Source organism: Urocitellus parryii, chromosome X, assembly GCF_045843805.1.
Source record: "Urocitellus parryii isolate mUroPar1 chromosome X, mUroPar1.hap1, whole genome shotgun sequence".
NCBI lineage: Eukaryota > Metazoa > Chordata > Mammalia > Rodentia > Sciuridae > Urocitellus > Urocitellus parryii.
In genome coordinates, this window is record NC_135547.1 from 45,928,326 (window position 1) to 45,948,290 (window position 19,965).

The window sequence follows — 19,965 nt, forward strand, 5'->3', positions numbered from 1 at the left end:
AATTAATATATAAATTATTCAGTATTGGACATTATTTTTTCATACTAACATATCATCACTAGTCTTTTATTTACTATTTATGGAACATTTCAACTCAGACTAGACAAACATTTCAAAGATGAATATGACTCATGGCTCCTATATTACATGCAAAGTTAAATGTACATATTTAAAACTAACATCACATATAAATGATGAAGTTGAATTCTATATGCCTGGACAGTAACTCCCCTTTCCTTTTGTTTGAATGTGATATAAGTTTTAAACACATGATCCTTACCCTTGTCTTTACATTTGCATGTATCTATTGGCATAACAATATATTGTATTTAGAGCCACTCCTAATCCATTTTCATCTTTGTTTCAGTTGAACATGGACCTCCAAATAAAGAATATAGATTAATATTAATCTTGATGATCAAAATCAAAACACCTGAAGGCATAAATTCTTCAGAATCAAACGGATGCTTAACTAGCTTCACTCAGTGTTTCCTAGTTGTTAGTTCTATAAGACTCCATAGTTTTCCCACTGGTAGGTGGAGGTGGAATGCTCTCTCATTCCAAAACCACAACCCTCTTCATCTTCCCCCCCTAATCCTAAGCCAATAAATGTCTTTGGTCAAAACTAAGTTAAAACAGGTCTTATATTCTTTCTTGCATCTCCACTTTCCTACTCCCCAGACATCTTCCACCAACTTAGCACTTTCCCCTCTCCCCTCCTCCTCCCCATCCTTCCATATTCCTTTTCTCTCTGCTCCTCCTCTCTCTAACCCTGCCCCTCCCCTTCCTTTGTGCCCAGACTTGAAAATTGTAAAAAGCTGGCCCAGAAGAATAGGGCCAGAGGGAAGACCTCACTCCATAGAAAGTAATCAAAAGACCACTAATTAATTGAATTGCCAATTTTGGATTTATTGCTTTGGCATTGGCATTATATTTGTAATTCACATGGCATATTTTTCGGTCCACTCTTGAGCGACTCTGTCATACTTTCTCCTGTCCTTTAGATAGATCTTAGCAATTTCAGGAACCAAAGGATCATCCGGATTAGGGTCGCACAACATAGAGCAGATAGACAACAGCACTTTAGAGATTGTCAGCGCTGGTGACCACTCAGATCTAAGGATGTCTAGACAAATGTTTCCGCTTCTGTTGATATTAGGGTGGTAAATTCGGGTGATGAACGTGATCCTGGGTGGTTTGAAGGGATAATCAGATGGAAACTGTATGGACAGGAAAAAGACCCCTCCCTGGTAGGGACTGTCGTTGGGCCCCATGATGGCAGCTTGCCAACGGAACATGTCATCTCCCACTGGTCCTGCTGAACACTGGGCAGGGGGGTCGCGGGCCATGTCAAGGAGCTCCTTGTGAATTCGCTTCAGAGCCATCACGGGGAAGTCACTGCTTGGCACTGGTGCTGGTGACTGGTGGAGGGCTTCCAAGATCTCGACCGTGGGGTGCGAATAGCAGCGGGCCAATGGCAGGACTGTAGGTGCTGGGGCTGGTCCAGGGATCTGAGACTTGTGGATCAGGAGCCTAGAGTGGGGCTGAGACAGGAGAGGGAAAGGGGTGCTCCCCTGCACCTGAGGCTCTGCAGAACACCTGTGGTTCAGGGCCCTTGTGGACTTGCTTTTTGGAGCTGAATCTTCCTCTGCAGGGAGGCCAGGATGCCTTAAGACACCACTGCCCTGAGTAGCCCACGCTCCTGTTCAGGGCAGCCTGCCACTTGCCTCTGGCTCCTGAAGCCCACAGGGGTGCCCTGGCAACAGGAGTGGATCCGCTCTGTGAGGTCATAGAGGCAGCCCTGATGAAGCTGTGCAGTGTTGCCCAGTGTGATTCAGGAGGGGCAGGGGCAGGAGCAGGGAGGGAGGGGGGTCTGAGGTGTTTGAAGGGAAGGTGGGGGCTGCTGCGGAGCTCATCCAGGCTCTGCTCTATTGCTTGATCTCCAGGATGGCTAGGTGGGCCACAGCACGCTTCCTTCCACTCAGTTTCCAGAATGGGCACAATCAATTCAATGCATGTGCCCTTCCTCTTACTTGGCTCACCTGCCTTGCACACAGTTGCTACTGCTTTGGCTTGATCCTCATCTCTATTCTCTCTGCCTGCCTCTAAGAGTAAGCTACACATGCTAAGGAATGTACTTCCATGTGTATTTCTTAACACAGACAGTCTCTTGTATACACAACTTTAGCAGTTATAAGTTTGAGATAATATATTTTACAGTAACTTTGATAATGTTTTGGTAAATATATATTATGAAAATTTAAAGCCTTCAAAATTTCAATTTGGAATTGAAGTCAATTTAATCTTTAAAGAAATACTGACAGGACATGGTATGAGGGAGGAAGAAAGGAAAAGAAAACATTACTTTATCTGGCATATAAAAGCAGTAAATTTAACACTGATATAGAGGTTATATCTAATATAATACTGTATCTGTAGTCTGTTAGCTCAGTACAATTTCCCACTACCTTCCAAAATTTATATCTATACCATGTACAAAATACATTCATCATGTTCTACCATCTCCTTAATTCTTAATTACAGCATTAACTCTAATTCCAAAATCTTATCTTAAATCAACTAAAGAATTCAAACCTTATTATTTTAATCATCTAAATCAGGTATGAGAGAGACTCTTGAGTGTCATTCACATTGTGGCAAAATTCATCTCCATTTGTAAAACTAGGAAACAAATCTGCTTGTACACTAAAATGCTATTGGCATAGGATAGACATATCCACTATGAAAGGGTGAAAATGAAAGACATAAAGGATTCTTTGTTCTCAAGCAAATGTGACACCCAGCAGGGAACATTCCATTTGTTTTCATGGTCCTTAAAACAATACTCTATTGCTCAACACCATTCTCTGGGCCCAAGAAGGCCTTACCCAACCCTACTTCTTTTCCTGCTCATCTGGTTTTGCCCTTAAGATCATTATTCCTTTTTCTTGAAAGATGCACATGTGTTTTTTTCATGAGTAATTATGCCTATCAAATCCCTGAAGTCTGATGGCCTTGTTTCATTTTGTCCTAATTCTGTCCCCTTCAGTTCAGGCTTGCAGTGTTTTTTCTAAGACAACATTCTCAAAAATTGTGGTCAAGAAGATCAATACTATTACACAATAAACTTCTACATAGATGCAACCTGGATTAGCCCATCTATATTCTTGGCTTCTACTGACATGGTTAATTGCATCCATGAGTTCCATGCCCAATCTCTTCAGTGACAGATTGTGCAGCTGTATGCAGATGCTACTCAATTTATGATTGGGTTATATACTCATAAACCCATAGCAACTTGAAAATATCATAAGTTGAAAATGCACACACCTTACCTATAAAAAATGTCATTGATTTGCAACATAGTATACTGCAGAGTATTGGTTATTTACCCATTTAGTCATATGGCTGAATAAAAGCTCAGCATTTCACTAATACCATGCCACATATTGTTAGCTCAAGAAAATAATAAACTCCTAAATTTGTTGTACAATTCCTGCCTTCTGAATGTTTGTCACTTTTTCACAAAGTCAAAACTAGTAAGTTGAATCATAAATTAGAAACTATCTGTACTTTGCCCCATTTCCAGAGCATGCTATCTGTACAAGCTGAGTATTTTTAAAAATCATTATTTTATGAGTTTTTTCTTATTATTTAACAGTTCTGTTCCCAATTTATTTTTCACTCTCACATTTTGCTATAAGTAGGATGTATAAATCAGGCTGCTTATTGTATACATTACTTGGAAATTTCACCTAAATGTATAAATTAATCTTTTATAATTTATCCTTTAGCACAATAGGTGAATACAAGCTAAGGGTTCTGCCATTTTGAAGCAAAGATTATCTTTCTGCTGATGTCCAAAATCATTCTCCCCATTTAGTTCTGATATAACACCCAAAGAGTCTTTAACATCATATTTCTACCATAATTCATTTCATGGTGATATATGTTTGTTTTTTAATTTTTTGTACTGGGGATTGAACTCAGGGGCACTCAACCACTGAGCCACATCCCCTGCCCTATTTTGAATTTTATTTAGAGACAGGGTCTCACTTAGTTGCTTAGTGCCTTGACTTTGCTGAGGCTGGCTTTGAACTCAGGATCCTCCCGAGCCACTGGGATTGCAAGCATGAGCCACCATGCCTGGTTGTATCTTATTTTTCATTTCCTTCTATGCCTTCACTGTAATGACCTATAGTGTATGTGTGTGTGTGTGTGTGTGTGTGTGTGTGTGTGTGTGTTTGTGTGTGTATACATCCAGTAATACTTTTAATAAAATTTAGAGTTTATTTATTTATTTATTTTTGCATTACAATTCTTAATACACCATTATAACATAATTTATCATATCTCTGATTATATATAAGGTACGTTGACACCAAATTCACATCTTCATACATGTATTTTGTATAATGATGAGGATCTCCTTTCACCATCCATACAATTCCCCTTCTCCCTCCCTTTCCCTCCCACCCCTATTCCCTATCTAGAGGTAATTTTCCTCCCTTGCTCTTCCTCCCAACTCCATTTTGAGTCACCCACCTTATATCAGAGAAAACATTTGGCATTTGTTTTTTTGGGATTGGCTTACTTCACTTAGCATAATCTTCTCTAATGCCATCAATTTTCCTGCAAATGCCAAGATCTTATTCTTTTTTATTGCTGAGTAATATTACATTGTGTATAAATGCCACTTTTTAAAATCCATTCATCCTATTTTGGTGCCAGTACCATGCTGTTTTTGTTACTAATGCTCTGTAGTATAGTTTAAGGTCTGGTATAGCGATACCACCTGTTTCACTCTTCCTGCTTAGAATTGCTTTTGTTATTCTGGGTCTCTTATTTTTCCAGATGAATTTCACATGCCCTCTAAAATTCTCCCAACCTCAACATATTACTCAATTGGAAAGTCACTTTCAGAATTTGAGGCATGACTTACAACAGGACCTTTATTCCCTATTACAATAACAATGCTACAATACTACTCACCCTATATGATCAATTATATGTGTCAATGTGACCGAGTCAAGAGGTGGGCAGACACTGAGTAAAATTTATTCTGGATGTGTCTTTGAGGGTGTATCTGGATGAGATTTAAAGTTATACCAATAAAATGAGTTAACAGATTGTCCTCCCTAATGTGGGTGGGCATAATACCATCAATTGAATGCCTGAATAAGACAAAAAGGCTAATACTTCTCTGTGTGTTTATGTATGCGTCTCCTACTATTGTATTGTGTTTTTTACCCTTTGGAGAACTCTAATACAGATTTTGGTATCAAGAGTGGTTCTAGAGGAACATGATTTTAGACACGAGTATCATGAGATGATTCTGGGGTTTCTGGACTTGGCTTTCTAGTCAAAGTACACTCTCCTATAAGCAAAGTGAAGGTGAGAAAGAGTGGAAAGATCCTACAAAAGAGGAATTGGCCCTGTATTTCTTTGATCCCTATAATTGAGTTTTAAACACCCAGAGTAACTGTATTCAACCTACTAGTTACCTGTCCTAATTATGTAACTATTTTGGAAATACACATGCTCATTACCCATAATAGCCCAAGTAAAGCCCATGAAAGTAGCAAAGCTCAATTTCAATGAGATGTAAATGACATTATAATAAGGAAAAGGCAATTGTCAGCCACCTAGACTGGTCAGAACTAGCCATATTTTTACTGACTGGAAAGGAACTCTTCTCTTACTGCATTCATCCATCTTTTCTCCTGAGTCTAAAAGTCTGGATTCTCCCTTTGAAGCGACTTATCTCCCATGTCTTTTTTTTAAGAAAGAGAGAGAGAGAGAGAGAGAGAGAGAGAGAGAGAGAGAATTTTTAAATATTTATTTATTTATTTTTGTTTTCGGTGGACACAACATCTTTATTTGTATGTGGTGCTGAGGATTGAACCCAGGCCACATGCATGCCAGGCGAGCGCACTACCACTTGAGCCACATCCCCAGCCCCTCTCCCATGTCTGAAAGACCATTTGTTCCATGCAGGTATAGAAACTTGGTTATCAACCCAAGTGTAGCATTTACCATAGCCCTTCCATGTTAATACTTACTATTCCATGTCCATAGCTAACTGCTGCTTAACACTTCAGAATATATGTTTTTCATTACTGGAGATGAAACCCAGGGGTGCTCTATCTCTGAATTATGCCTCTAGCCCTTCTTATTTTGTTTTGTGATAGGGTTTTGCTAAATTGCCCAAGCTGACATTGAACTTGTGATCCTCCCCTGCCTTAGCCTTCTAAATACCTGAGATTACAGGTGTCTGCCACCACATCTGAGTACTTTAGAACATTTTTGGCAAACGAATCTGTTATACTAAAACTGGTTAGCTTATCCTAGTGGCATTTAACAAAAGGTAAGTTCAGGGATTTTAACTCCCTGATCTGGTGCTGTATAAATGACTTGAATGTTTTGATGTGGCCTAAAAAAGAAATTTATGTCTTGTAGCCACAGGACTAGGATTGCTAAAAACCAAATTGAGACTCTTGTTTTGCAAATGGCTTAATTATTGTAAGATCAGCCCAGCCGAGGTGGGCAGCGACAAAAGGAGGCACATTTAAAGTGGCCACCAAACTAGTCTTTATTGAGATATCACTTCCAGGTGCAACTCAATCAGACCAACAGAGTGGATAGGAGAAGGGTCTGAGAAGAAACTGCATGGAAGCTTGACTGGACTGGACTTTTATGGGGGCTTACTGCAGGAAGGGAAGGGCTTGGAACAGGAAAAGGTGTTTTTAGAGTCCCTTGTCCCTTTGGAGTTGGTCGGGGGAGTTGGCTGAACTCCAGGATTGGCCAGGGGCTCCTGCTGATTGACAGGAGATCTCACTGATTGACAGGCGTTTCTGTTGGCGCCTGATTGAGGTTTCTTTCCTGCAAGTCACCACCACCAACCTAACAATTATAGTGTAAATTGAACTCCTAGTGTTGTAGGTTATCTACTGTCAAAGTGATTAAAATAAGTGGGATGTGAAAGTTAGAATAGAGACATGGGGAGAGAATTATGAAACTGAGATATAAATCTCTGAATTCTGATGAATCCTCTTTGCCAGAGGGAGAGATCTCTTCATCCCCCAGTGGAAGTAGCTCATCTACTTGCTCATTTAAATCTTATCACCACTTATTTGGAAATATTAATTCCGAATTGCCTGAGGAAAGTTTTACTGGCCTCCTCTGAAGTAGTTGCCATAAGAAATAATGCTGAGTCTCTTTGGGACCCTCCTGTTCCACACATACCTTTTAAATTCTGGACTTGACATGAGATCCAATTCTAGAAGGCTCCTAAAGTTAAAGTATATAATATGAACCACTAGAAGGTGTACTAGACTCCATATATCAGTTTTCTAATTCTTAGTTGAGTCTGGAAAATATGTCTTGGAATAAATACTAAGGATGTATGTTTTAGTCACCTTTGTATTAGTGTGACCAAAACACCTGACAAGAACAATTAGAGGAAGGAAGGATTATTTTATAAAGGTTTGGTTGACTAATTAATTAATAGGCTAATTAACTTAATTTCAGAGTTTTGGTCCATGGTTGACTGACTCCAAAACTAAAGATGAGGTAGAATTCAATGACAGAAGGATGTGGTAGAGGAAAGAAGCTTGGAACATGAAAGCCAGGAAGGCGAGAGAGAGACTTCCACTTACCAAGGGCAAAATATAAACTCCAAAGGCATAATCCCCAGTGATCAATTTACTCCAGTCACACCCTACACATGTACAGTTACCACTTAGTTAATTCATATTGGTATATTAATCCACTGATTAGATTATATTTCTCATAATATAATCATTTCACATTTGAACATTTTCATCTCACACATGAGCTTTTGGGGGTACCAAACATCCAAATTGTGAAAGTATGGCATAATGATGAGAAGAGCATGAAGTTTGATAGGGTTGAATTTATTGCTACATGCTGCATAAGCAAAGACTGTTATTTTAATATTGTATCTTTAAGAGTTCAAAAGGGCTCCAACAGTTAGTTTGGTGTTAAGTTTTCATATGTAATATCCTCTGAAAAGCTCATGTGTTATGTATTTCAGGAATGTTCAGAGGTGACATGATTAAATGATGAGAGCTGTATCCTCATCAAGCCCAAATAAAATCATGGGTGGTAACTATAGGCAGGTGGTATGTGACTGAATGAAAAAAGGTTATTTGGGACATGCCCTTGGATTTCATCTTGTCTCAGGCTCTTTTCTCTTCCTCTCTGCTTTACAGCTGCCATGAGCTGCACAAATTTCCTTGGTTATACTGTTATATCATGTTTCTGTCCTTGAGCCAAGCTCCAAATCTCTGAAACCATGATCCCCAAATAAATATTTTCTACTCTATGTTGTTCTTCTCAGGTATTTTGTTCATAGTAATGAAAAGCTGATAGACATAGTTTCCTCAAGCATAAACCAAAAGTGGCCCATGGTGAGTTAGCAATGCTAGTTTTGCCTTGGTTCAATGTGAAGGAAAGAATTCAAAAATTAAGGGGGCTTAAAGTGTTAGAGAAAACTTTTCATTGGTCATTTAAGACATGCTTTTCCACCCTGGGAAGGTCCAGAAAACATGTGACTTTCACTATGACTATGAGAAATATATTTGTGATGAAAGTCCTGTCATCACTCTTCTCTCTAGCCTGGTAATGATTGACACTGAATTAAGAAGTCTAAATGAAATGGACTAATTGAATCCTGCATTGAAAGAGCCAATTGGTGGTACTTAATGTCCAAAGTACATTTGGGAATGGTTACTATAATGGACAATAGAGTCAAATAAGTAATCAGACTAGTCTGACTTGCAGATACTTAAGATGTTTGATAGGGCTGGGGATGTGGCTCAAGCGGTAGTGCGCTCGCCTGGCATGCATGCGGCCTGGGTTCAATCCTCAGCACCACAAACCAACGAAGATGTTGTGTCCGCCGAGAACTAAAAAATAAATATTAAAAAAATTCTCTCTCTCTCTCTCTCTCTCTCTCTCTCTCTCTCTCTCTCCCCTCCTCTCTCACTCTCTCTTTAAAAAAAAAGATGTTTGATAGTTGATCATAGTATTCCTCAAAGGGTAATAAATACCTAGCATATGTGGGGCTCTGAGTTCTATCCTCATCCCTGAACAAAGGGGACCCTGGGATCTTTGAAACTATCCTAGCATTATTTTTGGCCAATTTCAAAAAGGATAATTAAAGTAGGCATACCTAGCAGCAGGCAAAATTCTGGCATTGGTTACCTGACCTATAATATGATAATTATTATGGTGGGAAAAACCAGTGAGAAACATCAGACACTGCCTCGGTCTAGTAAAATAGTAAGCACAGAGAAATATCTTAGTCCTGGAGGGAATGAAGAGATTATTGTCACTATGAGGGACTTCAACAACTCAGAAATGCTGATTCCCACCAAATCCTCACTAAACTTACCTACTTGGCTTGTGAGGAAGGACAGGATATTATTATTATTATTATTGTAAACCTAACCATGGGTTGACTCAATTTGTAGCTACTATAAAAGAAAATACAGTTTAATTGCTGGAGCAAATTAATACAACCTTGGTATCTGGTATGTGGATATTCATCTGTCAAATATTTTATCCCTCAATATCTGTAAATAAAAGTCAGCAGAAGTATTCTTTTTAAGTTGGAAAGGCTAGTAATAAATCTTCACTGACCTGTTTCAGGATTTATTTCCTCTCTAGTCCTATGCTATAACTTGCTTTTCAGGGAATTTGATTATTTTCCCTATCCACAAGACATAACATTAACCAACTACGTTATGCAAATTGGACCTAGCAAGCAAGAAGTAGCAACTACTCTAAACTATTTATTAGAAAATTTACACGAAAATGTATGGTAATTTGGGAGGAAAATTTTTGGGTCAGAATCAGAACCATCAGAACCGTCTTAGATGTTGAGAGAAGTTATTTATAAACACTAGCTACCATCAGGTGACAAGTTGCAAAAATGAAGACATTTCCTGTGTGTATGTGTGTGTGTACATTCATAATAAACATCAACCAGGGGCTTTAATTCCTCTTTTGAGGAAGAAGTTAACATGCTTTTGGCTGTATGTAAAATAGTTGCCAAATTTGAGTCAGAATAATGACTGATGTTTTCTTTATTCAGAAATTAAGCATGGCCTAAGTAAATGTGTATGTGTGAAAAAGGAAGGACTTGTGATGTTAAATAAATTGCTATAGGTTGCCAAGCCAGTTGGTCAAACATTATTCAAGGTGTGTCTGTGAAGTTGTTACTGGATAATATTATCATTTAAATAAATAAAAGCATTAAACCAGACTACCTTCCCATATGTAGGTAGACCTCATCCAATCAGATTAATGCCTGAGCAGAACAGAAAGGTCAACTATTATTTGGATAAGAGGAAACTCTTCTTGCCTTATTGCCTTTAACCTGGGACATTTGCTCCCTGTTTTTATGCTTCAACTGGAACAACAATTTTTGTTTGTTAGTTAGTTTGTTTTTTGCCTCTATTAGCATTAAGAAAATGTTCTTCCTTTCATACATATGCATATGCATAGATCCTATTGTTTCCATTCTATGGAGAAACTTAACTAATGATAATATATATATATATATATATATATATATATATATATATATATATATAGAGAGAGAGAGAGAGAGAGAGAAGAGAGAAGAGAGAGAGACAGAGAGAGACAGAGAGAGAGACAGAGAGACAGAGAGAGTCATATGTTTATTAGGGATGAAGATAATTTCATAATTATGCAAACATCAGGTTAAACACACAAAAATTTCAATAATATTGATAAACTCAGCCTAATTTCCTCTTAAGATTAGGAGCCACCTTGTCACAAAGGCATGAAAAGCTAATTTTGGTTTTATTATAAATTACTCCAATTTCTAATCTTGCTTAGAATGCCTTCCAGTGCCTTGAACTCACCCATGCCTGGCTTTCCATGACCAGATAGCAACCCTCTCTGAAAATTTAGTCGCACCTCAAAAATTCTGGCTTTCCCTGGCCAGATAATGATCCTCTCTGAAACTCTAGTGGCGCCTCATAAAGTCTGATGTTGGGACCTAAATTTACTTGCTAAGTGCTGGACCATTAACATACTACCTGCCTTTGTGTTATGCTTGTCAAAATCCTGTTATCTGTAAGTTCTCAAGACACCCCCCTTTTCGCAACTTTCTGTGCTTAGTTTAATGTCTTACAGTAAACTTATAAGTAGGGGTGTGCTCTAAAATCATGATAAAATATTTTGTAACGAATACATAAACCAGTAGCATAACATAAAATAAAGCTGTGTTCCTAGAGAGCTGCGGTGCTATCTTCTTTTCCCAGGGGTTTCGGGAGAGACAGCCCGGGCTGGTTGAAATTACAAGCTAGCTTTAATTTGATTTAAATTGGAGTCAGTAGTCTTTCCGTTGAGTTGCAGTTTAACAGATATTGCCTGCTATAAATCTAGGTTATGTTGGTATATCTTATTTGTCTGAGGGTCATAATGAGCACAACAATATAAGTTTAAATCAATCACAAAAGAAAGTGATACAATCAAGAATCATGGCGAGGGGGCTGGGTTTGTGGCTGAGTGGTAGAGCACTTGCTTAGAATGTGTGAGGCACTGGGTTTGATTCTCAGAACCACATATAAGCAAACAAATAAATAAGATCTATCAATAACTAATAATTTTTTAATCACGATAAGCACAAGTTGGAAAAAAAGTCTGTTAATTTAATACAGCATTGTGTCTTACAGTAAACTTATAAGTAGGGGTGTGCTCTAAAATCATGATAAAATATTTTGTAATGAATATATAAACCAGTAGCATAACAATTTATTAGCACTATCAAGTATTACATACTGTACACAATTATATGTTCTATACCTTTATATAACTGGAACCACAGTAGATTTCTTTTCATCAACATTTCCACAAACATCAATAATGCATTGTGCTATGATTTCATTATTTCATTATAACTATAACATCAATAGTATGGTTCAGATTCATTATAATCACGTTACATGAATATATATATATATATATGTATTATTTTCACTAAAGCATTGTTACTGTCACCATGTAATAGATATATTTGTGTGTGTATGTGTGTGTGTGTGTGTGTGTGTGTATAATCTACATTTATATAAGGAACATTTGACTTTAACATCTTTAACATCTAACTAACTAAATGTCATCCACCTGTACAAAATATTTTTCTAATAGTACTTAATGGTAGATTAATTATCTCAGTACAATAGCCAACTCAATTTGACACACAAAAAAATAATTTCTATACATTCCACTACAATGCTTCTCTCTTTTAACCAATTAAATTTTTAAGAGACATCAATGTTTTACTGTTTTTATACTCAAAAATAAGTATTTTAAAATTTTTAAAAGATAAAAATAGGCCTTCATGTCTTTTCTAAGCTACAATGTCCTTTATGACATAGTGTGGGAAATCATGCACCATTACTTGCAATACATTTTATTTGTCACAAATATAGCCATGATTCAATGTGAAAGTGGATCACAACAGGATATAAATATCAGAAGTCATGGGTGATTTGGAACCATCTTAGCATCAAACAATCATCCACAATGCATCCTCAAACTTCTTGATCATTATAGGTTGTAAAATATGTCAGAAATTCTGATTTCTGGTGAATGGCACCCCCACACTTAATGCATTTATAGTGCTTTCCTATTGAATGAGGTCTATAATATTGATTGTTAGTGCTTTATCACAAAAGGGTTTCCCACATTCATAGAATCATATGATTTTTTTTCAAGTAACACAATGGAATGGCACACATGGCAACAGAATACCAATTTATCAATCTTAGGTGTAACCACCTTGAAAGTTAGTCTGTCAAGTCTTCAGAAGGCTGAAGCATCAGGGATCATGTAAAAACAACTGGGTCATGTTCTGGGGGTGTGGATCAGCAGTATAGCTCACTTAGCACGTGTAAGGCACTGGTTTCGATCCTCAGTACCACATAAAAATAAATAAATAAAATAAAGTTAAAAAAATTCGGTCATATGGAGAAATATTATGTGTGAACTTCCTATCTAAAATTTCTCCCAAATCCTAACAGAAGCCATCATACATAAGTATTGTTGTTATAAGGAATTAAGTTTTGCTTTGATTTTGTTATGAAACCTTATATAATCAGAATACTGTGAAAGATATTATTCTATCATATTGAATATGAAAATTTGTGATTATTGGAATGCTTTTAAAATTTTTAATTTCAATGAATGTTAGACAATTCATTTTTTAAGAAAAAGCTATCACTTAAATGAATTTGGAGTAACATTTATGTGAAAAACATATAATGAGTATATGTGAAAAACTACAATGAGTAAAAGTGTACATCAAATTGTACTTCTATATATTTGAACAATTTTAAAGTGTCAGTGAAAAAGAAGTCCTGGTTAAAAATATTTTCTTTCTCCCTGAATCCATGTTTAATGTGGAAATAAATGAAAAATAAAACACTGAATCTAACTTTAAAAATATTAAAACTTTAACGTGGGTATGGGGGCACATAAAACTGTAATCCCAGGCAATTGGGAGGCTGAGACAAAATCATCAGAAGTTGGAGGCCAGCCTCAACAATTTAGCAAGACCCTGTCTCAAAATAAAAATGAACTGGGGGGGGGGGGCTGGGCTTGTGGCTCAATGGCAGAGTACTTGCCTCACCCATGTGAGCACTGGGTTCAATCCTCAGCAATAAAATAAATAAATAAATAGACAAAATAAAGATATTGTGCCCATATATAACTGAAAAATATTTTTTAAAAATGGACTAGGGATGTAGGTCATATTTAGAGTGCCCCTGTTCAATCCCAGTAAAATAATTAATACAATTTATTAATATTCTAATTATTTAAAGCTTAATAATATTGTGATTATATGCCTTTAATGAAAATAACACATTACAAAAAAGAAACAGCTAAACATAAATCATTATAGTAACTTTTATGGAAATAATCCATTTGTACTTCCCACTTAGGCACTGAGATTAATCTATTTACTGATTGATAGATACTGATGAGCTATAGTAATTGTTAAAATGCAATAAAAGTCAAAGATAAATGTATTTCCTCTTTTTGAGCCTGATAAAGTTAATTTTTATCATTTCCTTTCTATTCCACTCTCACTCAAGGGAGAAGAAAATAACTTCAATTTAAAAAACAAAACAAACAAAAACTGGGTGTGTTTGTACATGCCTGTAATCCAGCTGTTCTGGAGGATAAAGCAGGAGGATTGCATAGTTGAGGCCAGCCTTGGTAACTTAGCTACCTTAGCTGACCCTGTCTCAAAATAAAAAATGAAAAGTATCATATGTAGTTCACTAGTAGATCAGCTCTGCATTCAATTCTCAATGCTACAAAACAAAACAAAGCTAACAAGCCTAAAAAAGCAAGCAAAAAACAAACCAATAATCAAAGAAAAACTGAGTCATGTTGATGCATTACTGGATATTACCCAATAGGTTTGACACAAAAGGAATTCATATAATTTATTTGTCTTTATTGATTTTTAAATGAAATATTTTATATTGTGGGTATTAAAATGTTATGCTACCCTACTCAGGCTTCCTCCAGTAGAAATAAAGTCAGGCACATTTGCCTAAAGACAAAATGGATCCATGTAATATGTGCTCATTGATCATGATAATTTTTTATTCTAGAATTTACAAAACAGCTATATTCATATTAAATTGATTAGTTATAAACTTTAAAAATGGTCATAAGCTGGTGGGGCTGAGGGGGTCTTGATTGTAGTGCCATTATGGGTATGGCTAGATGGGGAGGACTGACTTTGCAAGGACAAGGTTGTGACAGGGGATCTTATAGGCGGGGTAGTATGAAATAAAAATCAAACTTTACAATGACAACCTATTTGGAATTCATCCAATAGCATGAAGAAGGAGTGGAGTTAGATTGTGTTGAAATGTTTGGCCTTCAATTCAACTGGAAGCTACACAAGAATGGTTGTTTCAGTTGCAGCCCTCTTTACACCACTGAAGGAAAGGCCTGATTTACCACCCATTTGATATGAACATATTTTGTGTAGTAGGAATACTTGCTGCACAATTTTGAATCCTTACATATCTCAACATTGGAAAGGCTATCTACACTAAGCCTCCAGCCAACATCATTCTAAATGAAGAAAAAATGAAGGAACAAGACAGGAATGCCCTCTTTCACCAATATATTCAACATAATTCTTGAAACACTGGCCAGAGCAATTAGACAGACGAAAGAAATTAAAGGGATGTGTATAGGAAAAGAAGAACTTAAATTAGCACTATTTGCTGACGATATGATTCTATACCTAGAAGACCTAAAAAACTCGACCAGAAAACTTCTAGAACTAATAAATGAATTCAGCAAAGCAGTAGGATATAAATAAAGTCAATACCTATAAAGCAAAGGCTTTTCCGTATATCAGTGACAAATCCTCTGAGAAGGAATAGAGGAAAACTACCCCATTCACAATAACCTCAAAAAAAAAATAAGATACTTGGGAATAAACTTTAAAAAGAGGTGAAAGATCTATACAATGAAAACCATAGAACCCTAAAGAGGGAAATCAAAGAAGACCTTAGAAGGTGGAAAGATGTACCTTGCTCTTGGAGAGGCACAATTAATATTATCAAAATGACCATACTACCAAAAGCACTATACAGATTTCAATGCATTTCTGATCAAAATTCCAATGGCATTCCTTATAGAAATAGAAAAAGCAATCATGAAATTCATCTGGAAAAATAAGAGACCCAAAAGAGCTAAAGCAATCCTTAGCAGGAAGAGTGAAGCAGGTGGTATCGCTATACCAGACCTTAAATTATACTACAGAGAAATAGTAACAAAAACAGCATGGTATTGGCACCAAAAGTGACTGGTAGACCAATGCTACAGAATAGAGGACACAGAGACTAACCCACGAAATTACAATTATACTATATTAGACAAAGGTGCCAGAAACATGAACTGGATAAAAGATAGCATCTTCAACAAATGGTGCTAGGAATACTGGAAATCCATATCAATTAAATAAAATTAAACCCCTGTGTTTCACCATGCACAAAACTTAACTCAAAATGGATCAAGGACCTAGGAGTTAAACCAGAGACTCTGTGTCTAATAGAAGAAAAAGTAAGCCCTAATCTCCATCATGTGGGATTAGGCTCCAACTTCCTTAATGGGACTCCTATAGCACAAGAATTAAAACCAAGAACAAATAAATGGGTTGGAATCAAACTAAAAAAGATTCTTCTCAGCAAAAGAAACAATCTGTGAGATTAACAGGGAGCAAATATATATCCTATATCCTGTGAGCAAATCTTTACCCCTCACACATCAGATAGAGCACTAATATCTAGGATATATAAAGAACTCAAAAAGCTAAGCACTTAAAAATCAAATAATCCAATCAACAATGGACCAAGGACCTGAACAGACACTTCTCAGAAGAGGATACACAAGAAATCAAAAAATATAAAAAAAGGTTAACATCTCGAGCAACCAGAGAAATGGAAATCAAAACTACTCTAAGATATCATCTTATTCCAGTTAGAATGGCAGCTATTATGAAGAAAAACAACAAGTGTTGGCAAGGACATGGGGAAAAAGGTACACTCATATATTGCTGGTAGGACTACAAATTGGTGCAGTCAATATTGAAAGCAGTATAAAGATTCCTTGGAAATATGTGAATGGAACCACCATTTGACCCAGCTTGGACTATACCCAAAGGGCTTAAAAACAGCATACCACAGGGACACAGCCACATCAATGTTTATAGAAGCACAATTCACAATAGCTAAACTGTGGAGCCAACCTAGATGCCCTTCAGTGAATGAATGGATAAAAAATGCAGCAAATATATACAATGGAATTTTACTCAGCAATAAAAGAGAATAAAGTCATGCATTTGCAGGTAAATGGATAACGTTGGAGAAGATAATGCTAAGTGAAGTTAGCCAATCCCCCCAAAAAACAAATGCCAAATGTTTTCTCTAATATAAGGAGGCTGACTCATAGTGGGGTAGGGAGGGGGAGCATAGGCAGAATAGATAGATTCTAGATAGAGCAGAGGGGTGGGAAGGGAAGGGAGGGGGCAGGGGGTTAGCAAGGGCAGTGGCATGTGATGGACATCATTAACCAAAGTACTTGTATGAAGACATGAATTGGTGTGAAAATACTTCATATACAAACAAAGATATGAAAAAGTCTGGTATATGTGTAATAATAATTATAATGCAAAAAAATAGAATCTGATACTCTGGATGGTCAGCTCTCTACCCTGATTTGTTGAGTGATAGTCAAGGGGCAGTGTGCTCTGTCCTCAAAACCTTGATTTTCCTTTAATGGTTCTAAACTGGACTTGCCATATATGAGATTATCTAGCCCACTCACCCTTTAAAACTTTTTAATTTTATATTTCAATTTTATTATTTTTTATTTTACAACCTTTCCACTTCTGTTTTATATCTACTCTTTTTTTCAGCTTAGTACCTCTTCTACAACAGTAATTTCAATAAATATTAGTTGAATGAATAAAAAAATAATTTTGAATCCTTTGTGTCAAGTGGATTATTGAGCAAAGCTCTGGTCTTGCAACTTTTCTTATCAAAATATCAGTTTCTAACTACTTATGCTGGGATATCTAAACTGAATCAGTATGCTGAACATTTGCCTCAGTTCTCTAGCATTGAATATGTAGTTCTGTGTGGTCCTCAGAAACCTTTGATATTCCTCTATGTGGTTGATACTTGCATGGAACATGAAGATTTACAAGCCTTAATAGAATCAATGCAGATATCACTAAGTCTTCTATCACCTAGAGCTTTGATTTGCCTTTGGGGAGGAATGTGCAGGTTCATAAACTTGGATGTGAAGGTATTTCAAAAAGCTATGTCTTCAAGGGAACAAAAGATGGTTTGCCAAACAACTGTAGGAGATGCTGGGACCCTCTAGAGTACCACTTACTCAAGAAACACATGGTCCTCAGGTACAGCAGCCACATGCATCCAATAGATTTTTTTATACCCAGTACAGAATATAGACATGAATCTACCATATCTTCTGGGAGAACAGCAGTGAGACCCTTGGCCTATATTACAGGGAAAGGGACCTTTGTGTACCTCAGAAATGGCACTTTGCATAGCTGTAGGACTAATCAAGTGTATTTTCCCCAACGCTGGTGCTCATATTATGATGTCCATTGGTGGTCTTGCTATTCAAGCAGCTAGAATGGTGGTTGGAGATGAATTGATGATGCCTAGAATATCATGGCATGATATTGAAAAAGACAATGTCAAATATGTTTAAAAAGGACCCAAGCATTTTGAAGAACTGGCTAATCAAGCTGCTACAACTCGTCATGTTATTGACATCTATGCATGTGCATTAGATCAGACGGGTCTCTTGCAGATAAAATGCTGTTCCAACCTTACTGGTGAATACATGGTAATGGGAGATTCTTTTAACACTTCTTTATCAAACAAACTTTTCAAACAGTCTTTCCCAAAGATATTCATGAACAGTTTAAAATGAGTTGTGGTGGTGCATTAGAAATAAACACTTTAAGGGAAATAAAAATTTCAGGAGCAATTGGACCCTGTGTGTCTCTCAATTCAAAAGGACCCTGTATGCCTGCAAAATGTGATAGGAATGTGTGGCATTTGTCAAGGGAAGTTATGCAGATTCTATCTCACTACAACCTTAGCTATGTATTTTTAGGTTGTTAATCAGCATAATGCTCCAGTTCTTCAAGGTGGACATGGTGCAATCCAGTTTGTGACATGGTATCAGCATGCAATGGGCAGAGATGCATCAGAGTGACCACCATTACTAGGAACTGGGCAGCTGCTCAAACTCAAAACATTTGTGCATCTTTTGACCAGGAGGCAGCTGCCATTCTTATGGCCCAGTTAGCAATATGTAGAGTGGAAACAGAGGAAGAGCCAGATGTGTTCAGATGGCTGAACAGACAGCTCATTGGACTGCATTAGAGATTTAAAGAGTATCATAAAGATTATCAATTTCATTCAGATTTTCAGAAACTTTCTTTATCCACAGTGTATATTTCTTTTAAGATCTCCTTTCTTGCAAGTTTTTAACAATATTCCTGATGAAAGTTCATGCTATCATCATAATTTGATGTGTCAAGATTTGACCTAGTCTCTAATCATGATTCAGCCTATTATATATGCATGTTCTTTTATGGGACCACCATAGCTGGTTCTTCTTGATAGCAGCAGCATTTTTGCAGATTGTATTCTTCTTATTGACACATTCTTCCAGATTTTGATTTATTATGATGAGACCATAGTACAGTGGAGGAAGTCAGGATACCAGGATTTGCCAAAATATAAAAATTTCTATCACCTTCTGCAAGCCTCAGTAGATGATCCACTCCATATTTCCAATACCAAGATATAATGACACTGAACACAGGCACAGCTAGGCTTGTTTCCTGCTTTCAAAATACAGCCCAGCCCTTCATAGACTCAAAATAATATGTATGCTTGGGGACAGGAGTCTGAAACACCTATCCTCACAGTTAATGTTAGTTTACAGGTGTTTATGAATAGCTTGGAGAAACTTGCTGTGTTAAATGCTGCTTGGCATGCTAAACACACTTAAAAAGATAAAATATTTCAGTTTCATTTTTTCCCTTTTTCAATTTGTCTATGGAAACCAATAGAACTCTCTAGACTTTTTTGTATCAGTATAGTTTGAGACAACATGGAAAAATGTTCATGTTTGTAGATAAAACTGGAATATATGAGAGCATTGAGAGCAAATTTGTTTTGCTTGCTACAGTATTTTAAGTGGTTTTAGAATTTAAAAGTATTTATAACTTAATTATGTTTAAGAGAAAAATAGAGTCTGCCTTGTACAGCAGATAGAATTTATTTGTATATTAGAGACAAATCTGAAGTGGCACTGAATGTCCTCACT

General features: G+C 36.7%; 1 protein-coding gene and 1 pseudogene across 1 annotated transcript; one reads left to right on the top strand and one right to left on the bottom strand.

Moving 5' to 3' along the window:
* Positions 1-941: 941 nt before the first annotated feature.
* LOC113200264 (ubiquitin-conjugating enzyme E2 D2-like) lies at positions 942-1,385 on the bottom strand. The gene is made up of 2 exons (XM_077793954.1): positions 1,267-1,385; positions 942-1,188 (listed from the first exon to the last, which is right to left on the bottom strand). The coding sequence occupies exons 1-2, from the start codon at positions 1,383-1,385 to the stop codon at positions 942-944; spliced, it is 366 nt and encodes a 121-aa protein (XP_077650080.1).
* Positions 1,386-14,881: 13,496 nt separating this feature from the next.
* LOC113200263 (protein transport protein Sec23A pseudogene) lies at positions 14,882-19,408 on the top strand (annotated as a pseudogene).
* Positions 19,409-19,965: the final 557 nt, after the last annotated feature.

What these genes read in the sequence shown, in the direction of transcription:
- LOC113200264 (XM_077793954.1), bottom strand. Translation starts at nt 1,385, where the DNA reads ATGGCTCTGAAGCGAATTCACAAGGAGCTCCTTGACATGGCCCGCGAC. An exon ending in CAAGCTGCCATCATGGGGCC is followed by an intron (nt 1,189 to 1,266) that starts CAACGACAGTCC and finishes CAAACCACCCAG; the next exon opens with GATCACGTTCATCACCCGAA.